The sequence below is a fragment of the Mesoplodon bidens genome (genome assembly GCF_964165515.1).
Source record: "Mesoplodon bidens genome assembly, chromosome: 8".
In the NCBI taxonomy this organism is placed as follows: domain Eukaryota; kingdom Metazoa; phylum Chordata; class Mammalia; order Artiodactyla; family Ziphiidae; genus Mesoplodon; species Mesoplodon bidens.
Window position 1 is genome coordinate 44,359,207 of NC_138165.1, and position 14,595 is coordinate 44,373,801.

The 14,595-nt window shown below is 37.1% G+C and overlaps 1 protein-coding gene across 4 annotated transcripts in view; it reads right to left on the reverse strand.

The window, feature by feature from the left end:
• Nucleotides 1-14,595, reverse strand: part of ARL6IP6 (ARF like GTPase 6 interacting protein 6) — a gene marked incomplete at its 5' end in the record, with an annotated part of 37,140 nt that overhangs the window by 6,077 nt on the left and 16,468 nt on the right. The window contains one exon of one of the 4 annotated variants that reach the window (XM_081242092.1): nucleotides 2,487-2,550. The exons of 2 other annotated variants lie outside the window; for them this stretch is intronic. In XM_081242092.1, the coding sequence (XP_081098218.1) occupies nucleotides 2,526-2,550 (25 nt within the window). In that variant the 3' untranslated portion in view covers nucleotides 2,487-2,525. Of the gene's footprint in view, nucleotides 1-2,486; nucleotides 2,551-13,303; nucleotides 13,356-14,595 lie in introns of those variants that run through there. One more of the 4 variants, XM_081242093.1, reaches the window with a different exon arrangement.

Genomic DNA, 14,595 nt, shown 5'->3' on the forward strand with positions numbered 1-14,595 from the left:
TTAATTCCTGTATTTCCTTTCCCTCGCATATAGTCCCATATTTCAGACATGTTTTTATGACAGAACTCCTGCAATTTAATACAGTAGCATCACTGCCAACTGATTTTGCTCTAAGCAGAAAGCTCTCTGCTTGCCAGAATAAGAAATTATATTAAGGTCCTACATTAAGAACCAGCTGGCTATTTGTTTCTGTGTCTGACTGGCTCAGTAGGAGACAGGATGAACTAGCTGGTACTAATCCATTCCTTCTTCACACACCTGAGCTGCCTTTTATTTCTCATTCTATACCTAGCCAAGAAATCTCTAATTCCTAAAGAATTTTAAGCTGTGTGAGCTTGGTTGGAGTAACTATCAGTTCTTCCTCTGGAGTCAAAAGTTCTTAGCCCAAACCCAAAATCTGAAAGAAAATACTAAACCTCATCATATTTCAATCACTTACCAAGCATTTTTTATGTTTCTTTCAGAAACACAAAATGATACAACAAATTACTTACAGAAATTGCTGTGGAACTGTGTGTATTCCAATTAACTTTACCAGTGTTATTTAAGAAATAAGGGCTAGAATTTCAAAGAGAAAGCTTTCTTCACTGAGGAAATGCTGTCTCTCATTAAGAAAAAAACAACATATATTACATTCACCCTTTATACTCTAAAGTTCTTTATTTGATAATTTTCTTAACTTTCTTTCCATTATTTTACTTCACCAAAATTTACAGTATGAATTCTCTATATCAGGCATTATATATGGGAGACAGAGAAGTAAGCAAGAAACAATGTTGTCCTCAAAGATGTGTCTAGTGACAGTGTGCTAAGTAAAGTTCTGCAGACAGCATTACCTGGAAGACAAAGGAGCCATTCGATTTGTAGAAGGGGAGAGATTTTAAAGAAGAGTCAACACCTGAGCTAAAACTGAGTATGATGAATTTAGAGTTCTACACAAATACAATATGTGCAGAAGCAACACACAATGGAGAATGCAGGAAATGGTTAATAGTTTGGTATGGTGAGAGTGAAAGACTTGGAAAGCTAACTTTCCTTCCACAGGGTGTTTAAACATGGCTCTATTATTTACAGGACTACTTTAGCCTACCTGGAAATCTAATTCCCCATCTCTAAAATAAGGTTAATAATTCTTCTCTTTAGTGTTCCTGTGAAGACTAAATGAGATACTATTAACCACTTGTTGCAGTGCCTCCCATTTACTGAGCACACGATCATAAACACAATAAATGTCAACCATTATTTTTTATCCTTGACTGGCTGGAGTTACTGGGGGAGAAGGAAGAACTGAAGGTGATGCCAGGTTTCTCATTTGAGTTACTGGCTGGATGAAACACCAATCAGCATGATAGGAAACCCAAGAGAAGATACAGGTCGGTGGGAAGTAGGAAATAATGAAGTCAATTTTAGATGTGCTGAACTGCAAATACCTGTGGGACACTGAAGTAAAAACTCCCAGTAAGCAACAGGAAATACAAATGAAAACCAAAAGGAAGATTCTCAGGACAGAGGCTTAAGACAGGCTAGACAGACTCAGAAATCTTTGGCCAGACTTCTGCTACTCAAAGTAGTAGCTTATGAAAAGGGATTCCACAAGTGAGAAATAGTGATCAGAAAGCTGGACAGAAAACAAAACAAAACAGGAGGGAGTGATGCCAGAGAAATTAAGAAAGAAAAGCATTTTGAAAAGTAATGATAAACAGTTTCAAATAATGGATTGAAAAAGGAATGTTAAATTTTGTAATTAAGAGTTCTGCAGTTAATTCAAGGAGAAAAATGGTAGTGTAGGAAGGAGTGAACGCACAACACACGTGGTAGCAACTACAGTCACTGTGAAACAGGGAGTATCTCTTCTCTAGTCTTGTAAGATATTTAGCTATGGAGAGATCTGGGCATGAGGATTTTTTTCTCTAACACAGGAGAAACTTGAATCTTTAAAAAATATCCTAACAAGAATATTGGATATAAAAGGAAAGGCTGAAGATATATGAAAAAGGAAGGTGCGGTGGGAAGGGGGGGCGGTGGATCTACAACAAAGGAAGTAAAATTGGGAGAAGAACACTTTATTCTGAGATAAGAGGAACGGGTGGTATGATGAAAGTGGATGTAAATTTAAGTTCATAATCATGAAAGGGAGAGGGAAGAAGCAGGAAGTTCTCTCATGATGACCTTTCATGAAACTGGAAGTGAAGTCCACTGAAAACTAAAATGCAAAGTGAAGATTTGGAATAGCTACAGAAAAAAATGGGAAAGGGATGTAAGACGGACACATGGATGATGGATAGGGCTAGCTAGTAAGATTCTAGTTCAGACTACAAAGGTTGTGAACTCTAGTTATTCAGATCTTACTTGGGATGATTCATCTCTGCCTCTTGATCCTTTTTATATGGAACATCACAGCCCTTGGCCTACTTTAGAATGGATTTGAGGTCTTCTGCTATTTCAACATTTCGTTAGTTCCAGGCTCTCTCCTACCTGACCTTTCTTTGACCTCCATAACGTTGCAATTTTACAGGGCAGGCACTTCATCCTTCCTTCTCTGTACAGGGCCTGGTAAAAGGAAGCTAGTTTTACTTATAGTTCCTAGTCTATTTCTTAACCCTGAAAAATTCTTCCCATTCTTGGCAAGGAAGTAACTTGTAGACTCGCAATCTAAAAGAAGTGAGTAAAATTAATACAATGGGTTTTTTATAACTGTCTCATTTATTTTGTCGTAATTTTTTTTGCAGTACGGGGGCTCACTGTTGTGGCCTCTCCCTTTGCAGAGCACAGGCTCTGGACGCGCAGGCTCAGCGGCCATGGCTCACGGGCCCAGCCGTTCCACGGCATGTGGGATCTTCCCGGACAGGGGCACGAACCCGTGTCCCGTGCATTGGCAGGTGGACTCTCAACCACTGCGCCACCAGGGAAGCCCTATTTTGTTATAATTTTAAACATCCTCAAACTGTAAGCTTTCCTGTTCGTTCAAACAGCCTTTAGCCGACCTTTCATCACTACTTTATAATCATCATTTATTCATTAAAACTCAGATATTCAGGAAAAGTTATTATGTTTACCATTTAGGTGTGCAGTAATTATTATAAATTAGTATAAATTAGTGTAAAATGAGATTTTTACAAATGTGTTACATCCTAACAACTATAAAACTAACCTGAACAAACAAGCCCACTCCATCTTACATTGAATATATATAAACATATATATACTTTTTAACGAAAAATTAGAAATTTTTTATAAGCAATATCTAATTTCAGAGTCGTCTCCTAAAGGAGGGCTTGGCAAACGAAGGTACACCTATCCTGCCACCTATTTCTTTTTATTGGAACATAGTCTCACTCATTCCTTTATGTATTGTCCTTGGCTGCTTTGGTGCTACAATGGCAGAGTTGAAGAGTTGTAACAGGGACCACATGGCCCACAAAGCCAAAAATACCACTTGGACCCTTACAGAAAAAGTTTGCCAAGTTTTGTCCTAAACCCTTCCTCTTCAAAGTGTACTCCAGAGATCAGCAATATATTGGCATTGCCTGGGACTTTCTTAGAAATTCAGAATCTCAGACCCCACGCCAGACATGCTGAATCAGAATCTCTCTTCAGCTAGAACTTCCGGTGATTCTAAGATCCTCAAAGTGAATACTACCACTATGTGGAAATATATAAATTAGCAAAGAGATTTCCCAGGAGATCATCACTTGAAAAATCTATCCCAACTGCTTTCCACATGAAAATTTCAAAAGCTACTATAGTTTTAAACAAAAAAAATACATAAGTTGAACAAACACTTAAAAAACTTGTTTGTTTCATTGTATCATCATGTTCCCATACAGATTTTGACTTCTTTAAAATGTTATATGACAGATAACTCAAATAAGAAATCAGGTAAGAGACTATGCAGGAATTAAAAAAAAAATTCTCCCATTTGTCCCTCTCTTCTTTTTGTATATATTTACCTTGCTAGGACAGTGGCTACACATTGGATGTATTGTGTAAGTGTGTATGCATATATACATTTGTATTTCTTTCTCCTTTTTTTTTATACATTTGTATTTCAAAGTAACCTGTCAGGATAAAATACAGCAAAATATTTTTTAGAATGAAGTGCCAGAGAATAAGACTAAAACCATCATGTTAGCTAGTTTACCAGATTTTAGGTATAGTTATATTTGGGTGGAGTGATGTATTTCAAATGCATACACCACACAAACCATATACACACATACATAGGTGTGTGTATATATATACACACACACAGTCATAAGGTTTTAGTAATCAAGACTACAAATATAGAATTATTTTAAAAATATGTGTGACATGATTATACTATGATAAAAACAGAAATATTTGCATGTGTATAGATTTTTTAAAAATCTGAGGTATAATCTCCAGTCTGTTAACACTAGTTAGTTCAGTTATTTAAAATAAGATTTTACAGCCTTTAACTTTCTGAGTTATATAATTCTGTGATGCATGTATTAATTCTGTAATCATTAAAAAAAAACAGTAAGGGGAAATTTTAAATCAGTCACTGTCCTAGCAAATAAATTTCCCAATTATTATTTAAAATAGAAAATGCTATTAAAATATAAAGTCGTTAGAAAAATGACTACTGGCTTCAAGGTTTCATGATAAATCTGAGGCAAAGAGTATCTGGAGAAACATATACTTAAAAGATATAAAAAGTGAGGAAAAAAGTATAAATGTATACACTTAATGTTGAGCTATAATGTATCATTCTCTTTTTTTTTTTTTCTTTTTGCGGTACGCGGGCCTCTCACTGTTGTGGCCTCTCCCGTTGCGGAGCACGGGCTCCGGACGCGCAGGCTCAGCGGCCATGGCTCACAGGTCCAGCCGCTCGGCGGCATGTGGGATCTTCCCTGACCGGGGCATGAACCCGCGTCCCCTGCATCGGCAGGCGGACTCTCAACCACTGCGCCACCAGGGAAGCCCCTATAATGTATCATTCTTAATACCTAGCAGCTGATGTTGAACATTTTGAGCATTTACTCCATTGCCTCATTAGCCCTGTGATTAGGCTAATGATGTGCATTATGAATAAGTATCAGTTATAAAGTAGCCACCATTTTAATGGAGCTAGTTGATTTATCAATCTACACGATATGTTATAATGGAATTCAAAATTTCAGCTTTAAGGATTATCTCATTTTTGTTTTCCCCATATACTCCTTTATTATCCTTTTAATGTCCATGGGATCTGTAGTGATGTCCCCTCTTTAATTTCTTTTTTTTTTAATTGGAGTATAGTTGCTTTACAATATAAAGTGTGTTAGTTTCTACTGTACAGCAAAGTGAATCAGCAATATGTATACATATATCCCTTCTCTTTTGATTTCTTTCCCATTTAGGTCACCACAGAGCACTGAGTAGAGTTCCCTGTTCTATACAGTAGGTTCTCATTAGTTATCTATCTTATACATAGTATCAATAGTGTATATATGTCAATCCCAATCTCCCAATTCATCCTACCCCCCACTTTCCCCCTTGGTATCCATATGTTTGTTCTCTACAACTGTGTCTCTATTTCTGCTTTGTAAATAAGATTGTCTATACCAATTTTTTCAGATTCCACATATATGTGTTAATATATGATATTTGTTTTTCTCTTTCTGACTTACTTCACTCTGTATGACAGTCTCTAGGTCCATCCATGTCTCTGCAAATGACCCAATTTCATTCCTTTTTATGGCTGAGTAATATTCCATTGTATATATGTACCACATCTTCTTTTTCCATTCGTCTGCTGATGGACATTTAGGTTGTTTCCATGTCCTGGCTATTATAAATAGTGCTGCAATTAAGAATGGCGTGCATGTGTCTTTTTGAATCCTGGTTTTCTCTGGGTATATCCCAGTAGTGGGATTGCTGGGTCATATGGCAATTCTATTTTTAGTCTTTAAAGGAACCTCCATACTGTTCTCCATAGTGACTATATCAATTTACATTCCCACCAACCAATGCATGAAGGGTTTCCTCATTTTTAAAAGGCTTTCTTTTCCTTAGCACTAAGTTTCCTAGCTATACTGCCAACTTCTCTGGTCCTACTTCTGCTTCTCAAGCATAAGGTTAGTCTTTACGATCTCTTTAATTCCTCTGGATCTCAATTCTGCAATAATTATGCCTCCATATATACACTAAAATCCTTCATCTAGAATTTTACCAACTAGAACTTTTAACTGAATCACAAACCTATGCTTTGCTGGTGTGATATTAACTAACTTAATAACGTACAGGCTCTGAAAGATCCTAACAATGAACACAGTTCTTTAACATGGAATTAAAATGTATACATTTAACATATCTCTCACTGTACTACAATTCCCTGAAAATCAGTCAGAGAGAAATAAATGTGTATCTGGTTGGATGAAACTGCATACTAACCTACAGTCTACTTTACTTATATGCAGCAGTCTACTTGGTTGCAAACTGAATTATGTCAGACATGTTAACTTTATTCACCAGTATATCGATGTAGCAAAATGCCTTAGGATATCTATCTGTCCTGGACACTACCTTGGTTAGACAAAGTCCTTATTCATTAGAAAGTTAGGCCAAAAAGTCCAAGAAAAATGGGATTCCCAAGCCTTTAGATTTCATGAGTCAGTTTAAAAATGATTTTTGGGGCCTCCCTGGTGGTGCAGTGGTTGAGAGTCTGCCTGCCGATGCAGGGGATACGGGTTCGTGCCCCGGTCTGGGAGGATCCCATATGCCGCGGAGCGGCTGGGCCCATGAGCCATGGCCGCTGAGCCTGCGCGTCCGGAGCCTGTGCTCCGCAACGGGAGAGGCCACGGCAGTGAGAGGCCCGCGTACCACAAAAAAAAAAAAAAAAAAAAAGATTTTTTTTTTAAAAGGAAGAAACTGACTCCATGTTTTGTTCTCAAACTTGTTTTGCCAGGAACAGGTTTGAAAACCACTACAATCTACTATCAGCATAATTTCATACAAGAAAGAGCATCTTATTATTAAAAGAATAAAAAGGGGAAAAAACAAAAGGATAAAGATCTCAAGATAAATAACAATTACTCAAGAAAAGATAATTGGCAAGCAGTGGTAGGCCATAGTCAGATATCCAGCTTGAAAAATCTCAATTAAGGAAAGGAAAGAAAAGCTCTGGGGCTATTATCTGCTTTATCATCTGATGTATCTGTTGCTTTAACTAGTAAATTTATACTTAATTGCCTATGAGGGTAGACGTTATTGTTTTTAACCCATTTTGGAGAGAGGAAATTAAGGCTCAGAGACACCAACTGACTTTCTCAAAAGCTCTTCTGGCAGTATTTGGAAGTCACTTCCTGACTTATAAGCCCTTTTTAATATACCAGGCTGACTCGTAATTTATAAAGATTGTTGAACACACAGAAAGGGTTCCAAGTTCAACACTGCCACGTACTATCTCTTATGTATTTCTTATCAGTGCTATTCTGTACATATGGATACCCGTGTCTTTTCAGCAGCCCAAACATAACACATTGTAAATTAGCATAAGCAAAAGCCATAGCAAACAGGTGCAAACACTTACTAGCTATATTACTTTATGAAAATAACAAAGAAACCAAGAATATTTAATGAGTTCTTATAAGATTTTGTTACATCTATTTAAGTCTCCATTCAGAACTTTAATAGAATATATTTTATAAGACACGCATATATTTTAACCCTTCACTTCAATAAGCCACAGTGTGGTGCCATCAATACATTCATTAATAGTGACAGCATTACAACTGATGGCTCCAAACAGTCCCTAGATAATGAAACTTCACGATACTCAAATATCAAGGCCAAGTTCTTGATCTGTCTCTTTTGTCAGTAGTTTTTCTCTCCTGCTGCAATTAGCCATCTGACATCTGTTTCATCAGTCCATGGCAATAAAGAATCTGATTTGACAAAGAGGCAGCCCTCCAAAGTCTGTATGAAAGAGTCATAGCATCAATTTATTGTGCTCAATGTTAAATCTAGTGTGCTTAGAAAAGAAACTTCTAATTTAAATACTAAATCACCCACTTTTCCTGTCCTTCAAGACTTATATTACTGCCCAAGAACCCATAACCCTGATTTTTTTTTTTGCAGTACGCAGGCCTCTCACTGTTGTGGCCTCTCCCGTTGTGGAGCACAGGCTCCGGACGCGCAGGCTCAGCGGCCATGGCTCACAGGCCCAGCCGCTCCACGGCAATGTGGGATCTTCCTGGACCGGGGCACGAACCCATGTCCCCTGCATTGGCAGGCGGACTCGCAACCACTGCGCCACCAGGGAAGCCCTCCATTATGATTTTACTATTCTGTTTTGTACTGTATTTTAACCCCCAATAATTAAAGCCCCTAATGTGAAGAAGAGCAAGAAGTCAGAGAAGACCCTTTAATAACATAGAAAAATAAACTTAATGTTGAGTAGAAAAAGAGTATTATTATAATACAGCAATGCCAATCCTAAATCCTGAATCTGCTTCCCTCCTACAACAACAGTAACAACAAACACATTCATATACAAATGTAATGGAGATTTAAATATTTCAGCATCTGATTACATCCAGAACTTTACACATAAAATAACACATGAAACAGTATCAGATTACGTGTTAATTTTTATTCTGTAAAAGTTACCAAAAACAGTTTACCAAAAAGCAATTCAAATGAAAATCAACTGTTCCCTTTTCTTTCTTACTTCAGATTTACTTTGCAAATACCAAATACCACTGTAAGAAAATACAATTAAAAAAAAAAAGCTGCATAAAAATAAATTTAAATTTAAACTGAAGTAAAAGCATGTGTTTATTGACATTGAGTGTCCTGATATTTACCAAATACCATTAGTGGTTGGAAGAAGAAACATAAAGGTGAATAACTCAGAGTGATCTAGACAAAAAGACCAAGAGCATCAGCAGTAGATACCCCTGGTTTGTATATTTACTATGAAACACTGTAGATTGCCAATCAAGCAGGCTTTAATAAAGACACTACTCTCTACCTTAGCACATCCCTAGAAATCATGACATAATAATAACCAATAATTGTAAAGGTTCCCTGCATTTTGACCATAAGTCCCACATCAAATAAGTCATAAATACGAGAAATAATACATTTAAAAGCAAATACCAAACTTCAAACTTCTCTACCAATATAAAAGTGAATTTATGCTCTTAGTTCTATAAAACGAATATCCAACTATGCCTTCCAATCTGCCTCATTTTAGGAAATACACAGATGTGACCATCTCAGAGGCACTCAAAGGACAAATACTAACTCTGATTTTGAGTCTAATTATAACAAAAATACAATATTTTGCTTATTTCTGATAATTCAAAATGGCTACTTCAGGGATAATTTTGAGGGTTTTGGTCTCTTTTAAAAGCTATCTAAGAAAACTTAAAATGAAGTCTACTTTTTCCTTTAACAAGTATTCCTATATCCTTAATAACTTGAAATACAAGCATTCGTTTTTCCTCCTTGGAAATGAGTCTCTGTGGGTATTACCAGCACAAAATAACAGTCCTATCCCTACAATGAAGTAACACCCTTAACTTATTTAAGAATACTGGCCCTTAAAAAAATTGGTCCTTGAACTCTGACTCTACATAAAAGTACTATAAGATAAACAAACTTAATGACTTATTTAACTATTTTTCATATCACTTTTTATCGACTATTTTGACTCAATTACAAAACTAATGAGCTGTCTACATTGTGCTTTTTGCTAGACCCATCATATATATTATCATTTCCCCAACAAATTTATTTTTAGACTCTAAAGTAACATTTTTACCCTAGCCGGGACCTATTATAATCACTGAGTTATTTATTAGCAAGCTGGTAACTATAAACCTGCAGCCACATCACTGCACCACTAGATGGGGCTTGTGCACAGGTAATGTGAAATGCAAGAGCAGTCTTTCTGAAGTGGAGAACTCTGGTCACTGAGAGAAAACAGTGAAGGAGAGAACAAAGAGTGAGATTTTAGGAACAGATTTTAATTGCATTTGGCAATATCGCATAGGCAAAAATTTCATAGAGCAAAGGCCCACAGCAAGTGCCTTTAATTGTCAATAAAATGATGTTCAATTAGTGAAATTCCTCCTCTTGATTCTTTTCATAATAAAAAGGAGATGGGCAAACAAAAACAATAAACATAGAGTTAGGTGCTGACTATGACACATGCAAACTATTTGGCTTTGTGCAAGGTACTTAAATTCCTTGGGACTCAGTTTCTTCATCTGTTAATAAAAATGATAACCCCTAAGGATGACTGAGCAGAGACTCAGTTCTCCCATAATCTTTAATAGGAATGTCTAAGACATCCCTAGCAATCCTAGAGTATTCATTAAAAAGTTGTACTTGTTAGGAAAAACGCAACTTTGGTGCACATCTCCTATCCATACCTATCTTCATCCCCAACCAGGAGGACTTAAATAACAGTTCTGGTGCTGGGCTTCCCTGGTGGCCCAGTGGTTAAGAATCCGCCTGCCAATGCAGGGGACACGTGTTCGAGCCCTGGACTGGGAAGATCCCACATGCCTCGGAGTAACTAAGCCCGTGCGCCACAACTACTGAGCCTGTGCTCTAGAGCCCACGAGCCACAGCTACTGAAGCCTGCGCGACTAGAGCCTGTGCTCTGCAACAAAAGAAGCCATCGCAATGAGAAGCCTGCACACCGCAACAAAGAGTAGCCCCCCTGTTCACCGCAACTAGAGAAAGCCCGCACGTAGCAACAAAGACACAACACAGCCAAAAATAAATAAATAAAATAAATTTATTAAAAACTATATATATATATATTTAAAAAAAAAAAGTTCTGGTGCTGCCATCGGCCCAGCCTGGAAAGAACCCGAAGATTCTTTCAAGCTCTGGGTTCTCTCTGAATGCAGTATCTTTACATGGGTAGGTCACATATTTATATGCATTAACTCCTGGAAACTATAATTAAAGCAGATCACCATAATGTGAAATATTGATTACGTACACACTGCTAAATTTCCCTGCTTGTAAATCACTAACAACAACCAATGAGTAAACAGGGAAAACTAATGAGAAGTGAACTAAAGATGCTGATTAAATAGTGTAGGAGAACAGGATAATGAATTATAAAGTAGCAAGAAGTGGGCAATGCCTATATAGATACTCCAAGGAATCTAAAGTTACTGCCTCTGCCTCTTGTTATTAACACTTTAACAGATTTTCAGAAACTAAGAAAATAATTTAAAAGTACAATTGACCCAAATTTTCTTTTCCACAAAGTAACTGCATCCTAACAGAGAAGTTTGCATATTTGACATTGCAGTATACCTTCTAACCCAGAAGTTTGCAAAGTGAGCATGACCTCCATCTTTCTTAAAATATGCCTTTGAAGCCCATTAAGTACCTGACTGAAAATACAACTTGCAAACTTCTTTAACCATCTTATTTCCTAAAGGTCTGCGCCTATGTAAAAGTGAAAGTTTCTAAGCTGTAGCTGTTATGGACTATGTTTGTGTCCATCTCCTTACCACCAAATTCATGTCAAAACCTATTCCCCAAAGTGATGGTACTAGAATGTGGGGCCTTTGTAAGGTAATTAGGATTAGATGAAGTCATGAGAGTGAAGCCCTCATGAATGGGATTTGGGATGAGTGCTCTTATAAGAGTCACAAGAGAGCTTGCTTCCTCTCTCTGCTCTCTGCCTTGTGAGGATACAAGGTGGAGGCCATGTGCAACCCAGAAGATGGACCTCACCAGAAACTGACCATGCTGGCAGCCTGATCTTAGAATTCCAGTCTCCAGAACTGTGAGAAATAAATTTCTGTTGTTTATAAGCCACCCAGTTTATGGTACTTTGTTACAGCAGCCTGAACTAAGATAATATCTAACAAATATGAAACAGTAAATATAAAAAATTTGTTAATGAGTACAAAGGTTTTATTTCTTTTCTTTTTTTTTTTTTTTTTTTTTGCGGTACAAGGGCCTCTTACCGCCGCGGCCCCTCCCACTGCGGAGCACAGGCTCCGGACGCGCAGGCCCAGTGGCCACGGCTCACGGGCCCAGTGGCACGTGGTATCCTCCCGGACTGGGGCACAAACCCGCGTCCCCTGCATCGGCAGGTGGACTCCCAACCACTGCGCCATCAGGGAAGACCTCTTCTTTATTTTTTTTTAATTATTTATTTTATTTATTTATTTTTGGCTGCGTTGGGTCTTTGTTGCTGCGCGTGGGCTTTCTCTAGTTGTGGTGAGCGGGGGCTACTCTTTGTTGCAGTGCGCGGGCTTCTCATTGCGGTGACTTCTCGTTGCAGAGCACGGGCTGTAGGCACGCGGGCTTCAGTAGTTGTAGCTCACGGGCTCTAGAGCGCAGGCTCAGTAGTTGTGCCACACGGGCTTCATTGCTCCGTGGCATGTGGGAACTTCCCAGACCAGGGCTCGAACCCGTGTCCCCTGCATTGGCAGGTGGATTCTTAATCACCGTGCCACCAGGGAAGCCCCAAAGGTTTTATTTCTTAACTCCCCTAATGAATTATTGATCCAAATTGTGATTTCATTAAATGTCTCATCTAATATTTACTACATATCAGTAAAGATTATTATTTTCTTCCCTTGAGGAGTTTATGTTCCCAGGGAAGTACAACTAATTGATAGCCATAGTGAACTGGTCTTATCAAATTTTTTTCCCACTTCTACTAATTAGTTTAAAAGAATGCCCTTGTATTTTAATCTGCAAAGGATAGCAAATGACTTTTTTTTAACAAACCAGTTAGACCTGATTATTTTATTCTCTTCATGCCTGATATTCATGGAGTTAGAAACAGGGAATATTTTAAATAATAATCCTAATCTTAAAAAGAAAAAGTAAAGAGAAAAGTCTCTTCATTTTAAGTCTCAATTATCTTGCCTTTCTTTAGTTTCTAATTAGTTAAGCAGACCCCTGTTAATAAATTATCTTAGAATCTAGCCATCATTTATATTAGATTTCCCTTAAAAGATATATATATATAATGATTGGTCTTAAAAATATATTTAAAACACTGAAAATTCCAAAGAAATATTCCAATAGAAAGAGAATAGAAATATTCCAATAGAAAATGTTCCAACAAAATGTTAAATAAAAAATGGATTACAAATATGTATATTGTGGTCCCAGTTTTAATTTTTAAAAATATGCTAAGAATGGAAAGATATACATTAAAATGTTGTGGGGCTTCCCTGGTGGCGCAGTGGTTCAGAGTCCACCTGCCGATGCAGGGGACACGGGTTCGTGCCCCGGTCCGGGAAGATCCCACATGCCGTGGAGCAGCTGGGTCCGTGAGCCATGGCCGCTGAGCCTGCGCGTCCGGAGCCCGTGCTCTGCAATGGGAGAGGCCACAACAGTGAGAGGCCTACGTACTGCACAAAAAATAAATAAATAAATAAATAAAAAGAAATAAAAATGTTGTGTCACTTTCTCTAATTATGGGTTTTTCCATTATTTTTCTTTTTGTTTTTTGAATTTTCAACAAAGAACTTATATTACTTTTATATAATCAAAGAAAATATTTATATTAGCATCACTTTATTTTAGATAACAAGAGTATATAACCTATTATAAAGATATTTTTATAAAAGTGTGATACTGCAAAATAATAAAATATATCAATCTGATTTCTAAGAAAATAAAGTCTGAAGATTTCAACTTTCTCAAAAGGTAGAGAAGTTGTTTCCCTGTACAAGCACTCACTCTACTGGTGACATAGAGAATGTCTTATATTCTGCCATTTCTGAAGTAATTGCATTATTTTCTACAAACACTAGAAGGCAGGGTTTTCACTATAAAACAATTGTACCAATTATCACTATTATATGCCTTTCTGGGTCTGTGGTTTCTGTTAATATGTGATCAAATATCACTGTATTTATTATATGTCTTTTTTAGACTCTACTTCTATTAAGCATATGATCATTTTAAATTACAGTCTGACTCCCATGAGATATTTAATAGCTGATTTATCATATATAAAATTAACTTATCTCTACTTACATACTGAAAGGAATTCAAATATATATGTACACACAATGTACATATTTCATAACTGCATTTTTTGGATTGTATTAACAAATATGTAAGTCTCTGATCTGATACCATCTCATATTAAATTTGAATGACTAATAAAGGCATTGAAAACTGAGGCCCATCTGGTTCTATTCTAATAAAAACACAAAGATCATTTTTAAGAAATTAGTTAAATACCCTCAGAATTCCAGATCCTTAAGAGAACAGAAATGCTTTTCTCTAACTCCAAAAGCTTCTAACATATGAGTCTTAGGAATTCTGGTAGTAGTGGAAGAGAAGCTGAGAGGGAAAATGACATTCCAGGAAGAGAGAACAGCAAGAGTAAAGCCATGGCATCTCAAAAGTTCGTAGCTTATTTGGAGGATGTCAGAATAATCTGATATGTGGCTACAGGAGAGGGTACACTGGAGAAATAGCTGAAGATAAAGTTGGAAAAGTAGAGTAAGGTCACTTGGGGAAGGACTGTTAAGCTATACTTGGGAGTCAGACTTTATTTTGAAGGCAATGGGAAAGCTGCTGAAGACGTTTAAACCAGGGAGAGCTGTGACTAAGATCTGTTTTTAGAAACGTTATAAT